At 40.8% G+C, this 13,806-nt stretch overlaps 1 protein-coding gene across 1 annotated transcript in view; it reads right to left on the minus strand.

Annotated features, from left to right (window-relative positions):
• Positions 1-357: 357 nt before the first annotated feature.
• The window catches only part of SCML4 (sex comb on midleg-like 4 (Drosophila)), an 86,114-nt gene continuing 72,665 nt past the window's right edge, over positions 358-13,806 (minus strand). The window contains exons 5-6 of the mRNA XM_019537859.1: positions 7,493-7,638; positions 358-2,709 (exon numbers count right to left, since the gene is read on the minus strand). Coding sequence (XP_019393404.1) covers positions 2,584-2,709; positions 7,493-7,638 — 272 coding nt within the window. The 3' untranslated portion in view covers positions 358-2,583. The remainder of the gene's footprint in view (positions 2,710-7,492; positions 7,639-13,806) is intronic.

Below are 13,806 nucleotides of genomic sequence, written 5' to 3' on the forward strand. Positions count from 1 at the left end.
GGCTTCTGATTGCTGTTCAGTTTGAATGACTAAAGGAGATGAAAGAACATGAGAGAAACTGTGTTACAGGTTGGAGCTGTGGAGGAACTGAAGATTTGGTTTTGGAAAAATTCTGCAATTTGGAAAAGTATTTTCAGGATGACATCAAATTTCAAAATTTGTCACAAAATGAACATTTTGTAAAAAGTATCTGAGCTATCTGAAATGTTTTCCTTTGATTTCACCTTTATATTAAAAATGATGATCTAAAATTAATTTCAAAAGCAAAATTAGTTCTGAAATTAAAAAAATCAAAAACGTTTCATTCTAAAATGCTGAAATATTCTGTTTTGACACTATTCAAGCACTTAGTTTCAATTTAAAATAAAATGTCATTGCTATCAATATATTTTCACAGGAAGTTTTACTTTTGACAAAAAGGTACTTTTCAGTGGAAAAACATTATTGGAAATGTTTTACTCCACTCTGGAACAAGGTATTTTACAATGAGGGTGGGCATTTAAGGAATTAAAATAGGAGTTCCTTTTTACAGAAATGGGTTATATCAAAGAACATGTAAGAAAGCTAGATTGTCTTAAGATTTTCTGAGGATGACACTCCAGATATTTCAAGAACCTTACAGATTTTGAGGCTCTGGCATTTAAAATAGATTAAATAAATATTGCAGGAAAATGACTCAACCCTGCAAACTACAACAGTAAACAATGAACTGTACAACCTTCATGTTGGTGCGAAGATATTTACATCTCAAACTAACATCTGGCTGAGTAGACTTTCAGTCTCTGCAACATGCATGTAAACTGATGCAGATTGGTGTAACGTTCCAAAACTGATTAAGTTTAGATTTTAGTAAGTTTCATGGTATTACAGAAATGTTATTTAACACAGTTGCTCAGGTTTTCAAGTCTAACAAATTTTCTGTTGAAAACTGGTCAGACATTTGAATATCCAATCCTATATACATGTCTATAAGTAACTTTTTTCATGGGAGTAGCCATGAAAAGCCATGAAAAGCCTTTGAGGCACCGCAAAACACAAGTGTGCATTTGTGTGGACACAGCCTATGAGTTCAATGAAGCTACTTGTAGGAGTAAAGTTACTGACATTCATAAGTATTTTCAGGATCACGCCCTGAATTAGTATCTTTTGGCAGAGTGAGCTTTATTCTACAAAGTATTTTTGGTAAAAAAAATTTCTGTACAAATAGAACGGGTGATGTGATTGGATCACTGTCACACACAGGTTCAGGAAACTACTATCAAAGTTAGATTGAGTCTGGCTATAACAAAGCCTTAATATCTCATGAAGCTAAATCCTTGCTAAACAATCTGGATACCCATTAAAGACAATAATGTTTGAACTGAATAACTGATGTCTGTTTTTGATAAATCACAAATTTAAATGAGAACATGTAGGCATAGCCAACATATAAGTTACTTACTAATTTTTCAAAAATATACTTCTCTTGGCATGGCTACATAGACCGTGGAAAATCATCTTTTTGGTTTTTATTTGATGTAGAAGGACATTATTTTAAACTTAAGACCTTAAGCCTAGCACATCTGCATATGTGCTGAAAGTTAACATGATTACCACAAGGGTAGCTTCAGTCAAGAAATAGAACATCCTCTTTCTAAATCTAACAGTGCTGCAAATTTGCAATGAGCATTGTGTTTTCAGCTTCGGGGAATATTTCTACTATATTCCTGTTTAAGGGTGCCACAAGTGTGTGCCACCCAGGAATGGCTATAGGAAGGTAGCAGACAGTTGAGAATGCCAGAGACTGGGAGTTATCCACTCTTCCTTACATTTTATGAGGCGCATCCTTTCTAAATCACTGTCTGTGTTTTGGTTTGTTTTCTTAATTAATTACCTATGAATGGTGAAGGGTTGAGCACTGCAATTCCATAATGTGAGCATGTTAGATGTAAGGTGGCCCCAGCACACCAAACCACCATGTCATCACAGCTACAGCCTGAAATGTATTAGGATTTTCCCTCTAGTGGGAAGACAAAGTATTTAAACTTCCAAAAAATGTTTTTAAACAAAAGAATTCAAGTTTTCCAGATAGTGCAAGATGTGGGGCAGTTCCCAACAATAACTGACCAGCAAAGGAGTTTAACTTGGGACTATTTCCCAGGCCTGCTGTGTCAGTGTTGTTGCTGGCTTTGCATTATAGCTACAGCCCTGATGATATAGCAATGCCCCAGAGGCTGACAGGCAGCTAATAAGTGACTCTTCTTCAGCCTTTCAACAATCCTGAATGTATGCCAAAGCTGTATTTGTTTCTGATTTTTCAAGTCAAATTACAAAAATAGGACTTACTATAATCATAATAACAATACTAATGGTACAAAATAAGTATTATAATTATATACTTTTTGGAAAACCATTAACAGAAATACCCAAAAATACCCCATTGGAATAAAAAAAGCTGAAGATGCACAAGTATTAAAAAAGACAAAGTCCTTTGTAAAAAAGAGGGGAAAACAATTAGCAAATGGTCATATTTCTGTAAGGCAACACATTACCTTTAGTCTGCTCTCTTGGAGATTTCATTCAGATTGTGTCATTAAGAAAATGTCAGAATTTTGCTTGCTTGAGTTTATCAATGTGGTAACAAAGTTTCAGTGCTGGTCCCAATTTCAGCCCCAAGTATTTCATGATCATGTCACTTTTCAGCAACAGCAAAGCATTGCCATCAATCTCCTAGTTTAGAGAGAGAGAAAAATCAGGATAAATCACCCGCAAACAGTGCTGAAAGAGCAAGAGAGCAGATGTTTCAGTGAAACGGAGGTATTATCCAGACACATTACTTCATCTCCACTAAGATGAAATTTCTTCAACTTGAATTTTCATTACCGTTTCAAAATTTGGAGGTGGGGAAAGAAAAAAATCCCAAGGAATTTTTCACAGTGCTTCCCTTTGTTCAAACAATTATAAGGCTTGTTAACATTTTTCAAATTTCAAGTTATGAAATTAAAAACAAATCATTAACAATCATTTTTAAGACCATGTAAGTAAATTCCTGCCCCTTTTTTGGACTACTTGTAATTTTGAAAAAGATGCAGGTGAAAAAGATGCAGAAGATATGAGATCTTGTGGACTGATTAGAGCACTGGGCTTCAGAACTCCGAATGTTAATCTTTGCACTGTCACAAAGTGCCTGTATACTTCAGAGCAAACCACTTAATGTTTTCCATCTCTGTTTCTTGTTTGTGAATTGGTGCTAACAATAACTTAATCACTTTATCAGATTTTTGTGGGACTCAAATTAGCCAAAAGGCCAAATTTATCCCTGATATAAATTAATGAAATTACCATGCAATTTAGCTGCTTAACTCAGGTCCAGTGACTTCAAAGCCCAGCAGTGATCAGATTTTCCTCAGCTTGTGACCCTGCTTTAGGCTTTCAACTACAGAAAGTCTCCCTTGGGACTGGCTGAAGCAAAGACAACAGTAGGGGAGGTGGGAGTTCCATTGATTCAGTAGCCACCCCCGATAGAATTCCTGTGGACCCTTGGTCACATGTAAGAGGTGCCTTCCTTGATGGAAAAAACACAGAGAAAGGCCATAATGGTATCAGTCACGGCCCTCCTTGGTTGTTTCCATGTTGTGGAGGTAGACCAGGCCATGGGGGTTATCTCCCAACACCAATTTAAAGAATTAGTCATAGTGAGCGTAAATTAATCCACAAGCCCTGATAGTCACTTTTAAAATAATAGAGCAGTAGATTGTATGGCATTCTTTTGATTTTTCTATTTTTCCCCCTTCCTTTTGATGGCACCTACCTGCTATACCTGCAGTGCCAAGGCTAAGATTAGTTGATGAATAGTAATTTCAGGTACTTTTGGGCCTGTCAATGACATTAAGTGCTTCAAAGTAAATTATGCATCTGCTTCTTAGAAAGAAATTAATATACAGGAAGATACAGCTAAGGTTAATGGACTAATCACTTGTCCCTCACTTCCGGGATCTCCACACTAGATATGAAGGTTGAAGAATTGCAGGGATATATAACTCATTGGCTTAACTGAATTGAGGTGTGTTGTAGCTTCTATAAATATGCAAAATTGTCCTTTGCAATGGATGACAAGGGAGAGTTTAGTGACCTTTAGCTTGGTGTTGAGTGCCCTTTAACTTGGTCCCATAAACACTATTGAACTATGGGTGCTATATGGGTGCTATATAGCACTATGGGTGTTATAATACTGTTGACTTAGGTACTGCTGATAGTATTTCAGAGCAGGGTAGATTTGCATCTTATATAGACTGACCTAAGTAGATATACAAGTGAGTTGTAGTTTGTGCTATACATATCAACTTTGATTAAGGTCTGGAAGGTACAAATCTATTCTGCTTTCAATTTGACTTCAGACCAACATGGCTAACTACATCTCATACTTCAGAGCACTATGCCTGAGCCTGTGTTTTTTTTTTAAAATCATATAATCACTTGCTATATGGCAAAATAAAAATCTGACATTTTTATACTAGACAGACTTTTCAGTCTAATACTAAAATTTTCTCTTTGGGTGAAGAAGAGTAGGGATCTCCCTTTATGACTTGGATGCTGATGATGCTCTCTATATCCCTCCCTTCACCCCATTTGTTTTCCTGATACTATTCGTCACTGCTAGTTTCAAAGCCTCATGTCAAATAAACCGTCCTTTTAAACGGTACACAGCTGAATCAGACCTGTGCTGAATCACCACAGCAGTCTGCATGGCCAGTTTGTATGATGCTTTTATAAATTTGTTTATAAGACAATTGTGAGCGACTTGTAATGATCAGTGAATATAACCCAACACTTTAATTGCCTTACCTGCCTTTAGGTACACATTTTATGTTAATAAAGATAGGGCCTTGAACTCCCAACCCAAATAACTTACTATAGAATGACAAAAGACATTCCCTCCTACCTACATCAGGGAGTACAATACTTTCTGGCTATTTTCAGCTGACACAGGAAACTAGAAACTGGGTCTAGAAACTGACCATCTCTCTTGATGATTTGGAACACCCGACATCTAGTTGGATTTTGGTAAGTCTTTTCATTTAGACTAGGGGTGCATCATTAGAGATTTTTGGGGCTGATACTGATAGCTGATTTTTTAAGGAGGCATATTGGCTGATACCAATCCAATTTCTGATACACAGCCCGGCAGCTTGAAGAGCAGTGTCCAGCTGGTAAGTCTGTTGTGGTGAAAGGGAAAAGGAAGGGACAGGGTGGGGGGGGGCGTAGATCAAGGTCCCTGCGGATGAGGGAGGGAGTGGGGTTGGGGCTGGGGCAGGTACTGTCCAGCTGGGGTGTGGAGGGGTGGGTGCGGGACAGAGCCACAGCTTGTCCAGAGGCAGCTTTCCAAGCTGCCAGGCTGTGCTCCTGGCCCCGTGTATGCTGCAGCTGCACACATGCATGGGGCATTTATCGGCCACATTATTGGCCGCATCAAGCAAAAACAGCCAATTTCCAATACAGTCAATTTTCTTTATATCAGTGATGATCTGATATCAGACCAATGTATTGGTATACTTCTAATTTAGATCTTATTTATGATCCCTACATGTTAATCTCGGGCCTCTGACTTTAAGGGGAGTTATGGTAGGGGACAGATTTGATCAAGCTGAAGTGGGCAAAAGGATCACACTCTTGGGCTTGTGGCTGCCCATCACTATCTAATACAAGAGAAAAAACACATCATCAGACATATGTTTACCATTTATTTTTCCTTCAGAAATCAGGTTGCTAGAGGGGTAAGAGTGTGAACATACAAACCAGTAATGTTGATGTAACTTGGTCTTACTGTTTTAAATTATAAATTATAGAACAGACAATCCATCTTTCTGAGAGAGCTGCCCAAAATATGGACTATTATAGTACCTCATCAATTGTTGGCATGAAAGCCAGTCAGTAATAGATTCATTTCATTGAGCAAATGGCTAACTGGGAATAAAATTCAATAGAACTGTGGATAAACAGCCCATACACCTGTGTAGCTTACATCACTGCATAGTTGCTTCTGATTTTCTAAAAGGTAACTTTACCCCAGAGTTGAGTAGCTTATACCAGTGTAGGGTTGTATATCTACTAGGGGTGTGTGAAATGGGCCCTATTCGATTTGGATTTGGATTCAGCCTGAATCAGAGGCAGTGATTCGATTCATTGATTTGGATCACTGTTCCCAATTTGATTCAGCTGAATCCGAATCAGAAGATTCAATGCTGATTTGGAGAATCAGTGATTTGGACATAGACACAGCTTTAAATATTATTCTACATACTTTGAGGTACCAGCACAGCTCGTGAACACTGTGATGCTGGGGTGGATGGAGTGTCCCACAGGAGTGGGGGTGGGGGCTGGGTCTATCAGGGAGTGCACAGGAGGCCCCCCTGTGTCCCTTGGCTCAACAACTGGCCACAGGGGGACCCCGGTTGCCCCCCCCAGACCCAGGAGGCACCAGTCACTGAGCCACGGGGATAATGGGGGGCCCTCCTGCATGCTGTCCGGCAGACTGGGAAGTGTACCGGAAGTGCTTCTGCTCCACTTCCAGGTCTGCTGCCAACCATGCTGAGGAGCCTGCTGCGCTTCTACGGGACACTCCAGCTGCCCCAGCATCACAGCATTCATGAGCCACCAGCTACCTAGAGGTATGCAGAAAAACATTTAAAGCTGTGTCTATGTCCGAATCGCCAAATCTTCCCGTATCTCTCTGAATTGATTCAGAGGGTTCCGATTCAATTCAGAGAGATTAAATGGTCTCCTGATTCAATTTGGATTCAGAGATTCAGCCACCGAATCAGGCTGAATCTCCACCGAATTGAATCAGGGACCGAAGCTTTGCACAGCCCTAGTGTCTACTCTACATTTACAGTAGTGTAAAGAAAGACTATGCTTATGTGAATATAGGTGCCCACACTCTAAGTTATTTATGCAGCATAAATAAATTGCCATCATCTTGAGTGAGAGAGAAGAAGACCTAGCATCTGTTAGATACATAACATTGTGGAATAAGTGAGGTACTGAAGTGAGTTGGGCTTTTCCTGCCTAGATATTTGGAGGCCATATAAAATGCTCTTAAATTTAGAGTAGAATCACAGATATTACTTTTGGGCCCAGTTCTTAAGAATAGGAAGACTTCTTATACCACTTTAATAGTAGAAATAAGTATTAGGCACTTTGCTTTGGCAATTCTTGGCTATGTGAAGCTTAAAAGAAAAACATTTTGAACTGACAGGGTTAGAAGTAGTGAGTGTTCAATCATGAGGTAATAAGGATCTTACAGGCCTGCCCAAGGTCTCCAGAAAACACAAGACTACTCTGAGCCCCTTTGAAGGTGCTTATTGTACAAGCTTCTGAGTACAAAACAGTTCCCACTGGCAGCCAGTGGGAGTTGAGGATGCTCATTGCCTTGAAAGATCTCACTTGGTGAAGTCAGGGATCAATGGACTTAGTTGAAATATCTCAGTTACTTCATGGCCAACATCCTACGTACATGTTTTCTGAAAAGCTCCACATGTGGACCTAACGCGTGTGGGTCTGCATCCTTCACAAACCATATCACATCATCAACGGTCCAGGTCGAAGGATTCTTGCTTGATGGTCGAGTCATATCTTTTCTTTCCAGTGAAGGACTTGAGGCTATTGGTAAAAAAAGGAACACTGGTTTACTTGGTTTTAGAGCACTCTTAAGAATGTGCTTGCTACATGGTTGAACTTCAGGCTTTTGTGTGTGTGTGCGTGTTTTGTGGGGGAGGTTGGCAGTTTTGTATTTGACTGCTTACCAGGAGACGTGATCCCAGCTGGTGGATTGTGTTAAAAAACATGAAATCCTCAGTCTCCTGCTGGGGAAGGAAAATGTGCCAGCTGCCACGCTCTTAACAGAACAGCTCCTGCTGTCTGATCTGTAGGCAGCAGGGATATTGGCTCAAGAAGACGCCACCCTCCCACCTGGAGATAGAGCACTATGACACTAAACAAAGCAGTTAGCCATCAAGTGCAAAGACTAGAGGAAGAAATGGGAATTTAGCAAATTGTTTTCTCTTAGTGTTCAGATATTCTGACATCTTGTAGTTTAAAGGAGCATTTCTAGTCAATACCATCCTGATGTCAGGCTCTCTTGAAGCTGAGGGTCCCCAATGGATGTCTATTTGCAGAGATACTAAAATGCACTAAGATGAATGTTCCACGTGTGACTTTTTAATGGTATAAACCCAGGATGATTTAAGGTCACTTCAGCTAGCTCTAGCTTTAAATCAAAGCAATAAAGGCACATTGGAATGAAAATGAATTTATATTTTTATTCTTAGTCTCTGCAGAATTATAAATCTCACCTTCCACATGTATGTAACCCTTCTCCTCCCCCTTTTCCCCCCCCCTGCAAGTTCCTTTTATGCTGCCTCACTCTTGCAAGAATTATATACGTTAGGGTACAGGAAAGCTGTTTCCATTTGTTTATATCTACACAAAGCAAACTTCACATTAGCAGGAAGCAGCGCACAGACCCATAAAATGTTATTTGCCAAAACCTGTTTGTCTCTCTTTGTTGGAGCACATTTTTTAATGAGTAGCTGTATGCAGTAAGAGACCAGGCATGGGGAAGGGGAAGGAACAGAACAGACAGAGGAAGAGATGGAAAATACCTGGTGAGTTGAAGAACTGGGGCCTAGAAGAGCCCATAGCAGACAAGAAGTGAGTCTGAGAGGCTCAGTCACTGAGGAAAGAAGACCTGAGTTGTCCAAAGATATACTGAACTTGTCCAAATGTAGATCATATATAAGACTGCCATACTGTCAGGGCCACTGATCGGGCATGCCCAGCTAGGTCAAGCACCTGAGTAGTTACATCTGCCCCTGATCCCTGGCTAATTTGACTGCCCTAGTTTCCTGCAACTGGACTGGCTGCTGACAGCACCACTCACCCCTTATAAACACACCTGCAGCCTTAGGCTTCAAGCACACTTCTTCACGCAATCTCAGTCTGTGGCAAGACTCATATGTACTGTTCTCTGGTTCTCCTGGCTCCTCACTCAGCTTTAGCTTCCTCTGACCCTGATCTTGGATTTTCCTGAAACTCAGCATGGACCCTGCTCTCTCTGGTGTCCCCAGCAGCTTGGCTTCCTTGACCCTGACCTCATATCTTCCTTGGGACTTGGCATTGGTTGTCAGACTACTGGCACCTGACCTTGTCTTACATCTCAGACTACATCTCTTGCAACTCCCCTCTTGGCTCTGGTAACCTGTACCCTTGCCCTGCTGACCTCCAGGTTGCTCCTTGTGGCCTACTGCAGGCCTGGCCGAACCCTCACACACACCATGCTCACTTTGCATGGTACTACATCTGAGCAACGAGTTAGTCTGAAGTTCCCATAGGCTGGCATTCTTTTGAGTTCAATGGAGCTATACTGATACATATTACCTCAGGATTTGGCTTTATGTGAATAATATCTGCTGGATGTGTATATTGATACTTTTGTGCCATAACCATCAACTTCCGGTATAAGATAATGAGGTCTATTTTAGCAATTATGAAGGACAATTTCCAATAAGCAGTTGCACTATGGATGTGCAAATCTGGTTGATGGGCTTCATAATGGGATGTGATGTAAATATCATGATAATTATACTCTCATTTACTAAGTTGCTGTTCTGGATATAAAGGGCAAGGAGTAGCTGCAGGTCTCCTAATTTGACGGCTAGTAATGGCATTCATATGGAATCACGCAACTCTGGGCTCCACTAGCAGAATAAATGCAATGCACAATGGTAAAGAGACCATCTGGAATCTTTGGCACGAAGCAGCAAAGATAGAGTGTAAAATGAAAGGCATAAACCTTGCCAACCATTGGATCCTCAGAAATGTAGAATATGTTGCCCATGACAAGTGAAAGAACTAAGATAAATAGTTCTAAGGTAGAGGCTCAACTACAGACAAATTGTGTCTGATTTCTTTTAGCCTAAAATATCACCTTTTCCATTCTGCTTGATCAAGCTGGTACCCTGCTTTAAATCTAATCCAGCTGCAGGCTGGTGTTTGGAGAGCTCTAGAAACTGCCAATTGGCAGTTCAAATGGGAGCTCAAATGACAAGCTTAAATGGAAGTTTGTCAGTGGGCAGAGGAATCCAGGGTTTCATTTCAAATTTGGCAATAGGAAAATCAAGGCAGAAATGCTGGAGTAACGGATAAGCTGCACCCAAAAAATTCAGAGGAAATTTCTATCCTGACACCATAACTGTACAATGAGAAGCCCTTGATAATAATACTGGTGTGCTACCTCTCTTCCAGTGTGCTGAATGGGCATAGGTAAAAACAGCAGGCTAAATCATGTTTTTTATTATGCCATTGTAAATGTAAAGTAATCCCATGGGTTTACGCTGGAATACACATTAATCTAAAGGCCTGGAGATATGGCATGTTTATACCGATGTAAAGATCAGACATACAATGGATTGCCCTACACCAGAGTAACTTTCTAGATCTGGGGTAAAGCTACTGGTGTAATTATAGGATGTAGGCATTGGATGTTTGATTCTGTCTTGAAGTAGCCTTTGAGTGAATGCAAACAAGGTATTACAGGATCTTACCACCTATTAGTGAGGCAGGATAATGACACCTACTTTAGCAGCTATCCCGGGAAAGTGGTTTTTTGTCCACTCCAGACATCAACATAACTTACATTAGCACACAACACTAATGTATATTACACTGGCATTAAGGAATTGTGTGTCCAAGACCTCAGTGGTAGCAGAATATTGCCCAGTGGCTTTTGTCTGAAATTCATTGCTTCCAGAAGCACTGTGTAAGGGCAAAGTGAAACAGATGAATCACTGGAAACAGCAGGAAGCTTTACATGTATTAGAAATTTGTTTTACTAGAAAAAAGGAGAGTGAGGAGAATTAAGTTTGAAATGACAAGGAAATCCCATTTGTTTCCTTACAATAATGGAATAATCAATAACTCGAACCTAATGCAAATAGCCTTTCTAAGAAGACGATATTTATAGAACATTTTAAGGTAACCTAGAAAGCCTCTATAAGTTTTAAATAACTTTTAAAAATACCAAATCAGTTACAGAACATATTGATTTTAAAATGACAATTATATTGCAATATTAACTCTTTGAAAGCCATTTCCTTCTTCACTTGTCTTCCATGACCCAAGTTCATGGTTCTGCACCTCTCGTGTATGTGTTAGTATCACAAGCACTATAATCAGATTATTTTCGGGCATTTTTAGTTGTTTATTTGGCTATATTTGTTTTATGTGGCTACTGATTTTACATGAATAGTTTATACTGCCTATGAGTAAAGGTTAAAATATCACGTCTTCAGTGAAGCTGAGATATCATCCATTTGTAGACAAAAATCCTGAACTGAAGTAAATCCAGTGAATCTCCTTGTTTATATATTTTAAATTGTATTTCAAGTGTATTACTCTGGTTTTGTAGTTGATTAATCCAGGGTCTTAAGGAAAATAGGTTTATTCACAAGTTCTTTTCATTTCACATTTAAATGCAGAACTTGATTTATGTTATACAAGGAAATAAAATCACTTTGTTGAAAGAATCCTCCACTAAAAACAAAATTGTCTGATGGTTGTACAGTGAGCACTGTGCATTTTTCTATCTGAAGGTATTCAAACTTAACATGGGAATTAGTTAAGTGAGGAAATCTCATCTCTCATGGGTATCCTATGCCATCCTGTCATCAGAATTAATCAACACGATAATGAATACTCAGATTACGAAGAGATGGGAGTGCTCAGTACCAATAATTATTTTTAGAGATCGTAATCTAGGTCAAATCCAATTTCCTGTTTTTGACAGGTGGCAAAAAAAATGTCAAATTAGTGGAATGGGGTATGGAAACCAAGGCAATCAAAGGGAGGGAGAGAGAAGCACTTCTCCATTCTTCCTAAAGCAGCTGATGAGGAAGAAAGGGAATAGATTCTATTTAAAGAACCAAATCTTGGGGAGTCCATGGCAGAATACATCAGAAATAATGAACAGCTGCTGCCCAAGAACAGGAGCATGTCTGAACAAAGGAGGACTTCAGCAAAAATTCTGGAACTCAGAGGCAGTATCTGAAGCCCACTGAAGTTAATGGGAAGACCCATGCTTACAACCTCAGCTTCTCTTAGTAAAAGGCTCTGTCCCATTTGTGCTTTTCTCGGAGCTCAGTAGTCAGGCCTTCTTCCAATATCTGGAATCGCCATAAGGAAGAGGATGACCTAGTATAAAGACAAAACTCAAATTGGTGCAAGAATGTAGCAAAGAAATGGAGTGTAGAAGCTGAGATAATATCTGAAAAAGAAGTGTAGATAAATAATGCACTCCTTAAATACATGCCAGGCAAACAAACAGGTCCAGGAGGGAGTAGGGCATTGATAAATAAGAATAAAAGTGAGTGACAAGTGAACTTTAATATTGCTTCAGGCCTAAATGATTTATTTGCCTTGGGGCGGGAGGAGAGGTGGGGGAAAAAGGGATGGGAATGAAATTTTAATGTGGTCTGGAGCAGATAGTAAGGGGAAGTTGATCTAGTGAATGTAAACAGAAGTAGCAAGTCCAGAATGATCCAGGGTCCATCAAGGAAATAGGGAAAAGGGTTAAAGACTAACTTTAATATGAGAGAAGAGCTTACATAACATACTTTTAGAGAGGGCTAACACAGAATAGACAGAGCAAATCTGGGCAGGGGGATGGGAGGTTGGAAGGGAAGCTTGTATGAAAGGTATAAAAATAACCCAGCACTGAATGGGAATATGGTTACAAAATGTTTAGGGGCACAGTGAAATTTAGTAAGGCACAGTCAGCACAGATGCGTGAAAAAGAAGATCACACTTAACCAATTAACTCAAGTTATGCGTTTCAGTTGTTTCTAGCTCCTGGCATGGGCAACTGGTGCCTCCTGAGTCTGGGGTGGCACTAGATTGCCGACGGGCTGGGGCCCAGTGGCCAATCGCTGAGCCAGTGGTGAAAATGGAAGTGCACTTCCACTGGCGCTTCCAGTTTCACGGCTGGCACTCCCACGGGGTGCACGGCCGATCTCAGGGGGTGCATGTGCACCCGTGTGCACCCCCTACATGTCGCCAATGGATCCTGGTATGCATCACCAGTGTTTTCACACTCTTTGACTGTGAGTTTTGGTTACCATTCTGTACCTTAATGATGAAGCTATACACTGGGTTCTGCTGTGCTGCTTCTTGCCTGTTATATAATCTGAACTGGAGAATTTTCATAGCACCATGCAGAGACAATTAGAGCAGGGTGAGGGGCCCAGGGCAAATCAGCCTGTGCGGGGCTTCACCCCCAGATGCAAGGAAGCCGGCAGCAGATTCGGTTGTGGAGGGTGGGGGAGGAGAGGGTGCTGAGTGACTGGACGTGAAGCTATCGGCACCATGGAGTCACCGCAGTTGCTCTGTCCAGCTCCACAGGACCCCCCACAGCAGAGGCCCGGGGCAGTGGCCCCAATTTCCACCCCCCCCCCCAGGACGGCCCTGCCCCCATGCCACAGGGTGCTGCATAACATTAGCATGGTTAGGTGTACAAACAACTACACATGATTCACAAGATAAACCCAGAGATTTCAAGTAAGATGTGGGGGGATGTGGGCACACTAGAAGGAAGCAACAGGCTACAATTGGACCTACACAGGTTACAAGGGTGGGCGGATGAGAATAGGATGGAATTCAACACAGACAAGTGCAAAGTGATGTACCTGGGGAGGAACAACTGGCACCATACCTACAGGTTGGGGAACTTCCCTCTTGTCAGCACAGAGGCGGAAAAGGATCTTGGAGTCATCATTG

Source organism: Crocodylus porosus, unplaced genomic scaffold, assembly GCF_001723895.1.
Source record: "Crocodylus porosus isolate Cpor-Errol unplaced genomic scaffold, CroPor_comp1, whole genome shotgun sequence".
NCBI classification, from domain to species: domain Eukaryota; kingdom Metazoa; phylum Chordata; order Crocodylia; family Crocodylidae; genus Crocodylus; species Crocodylus porosus.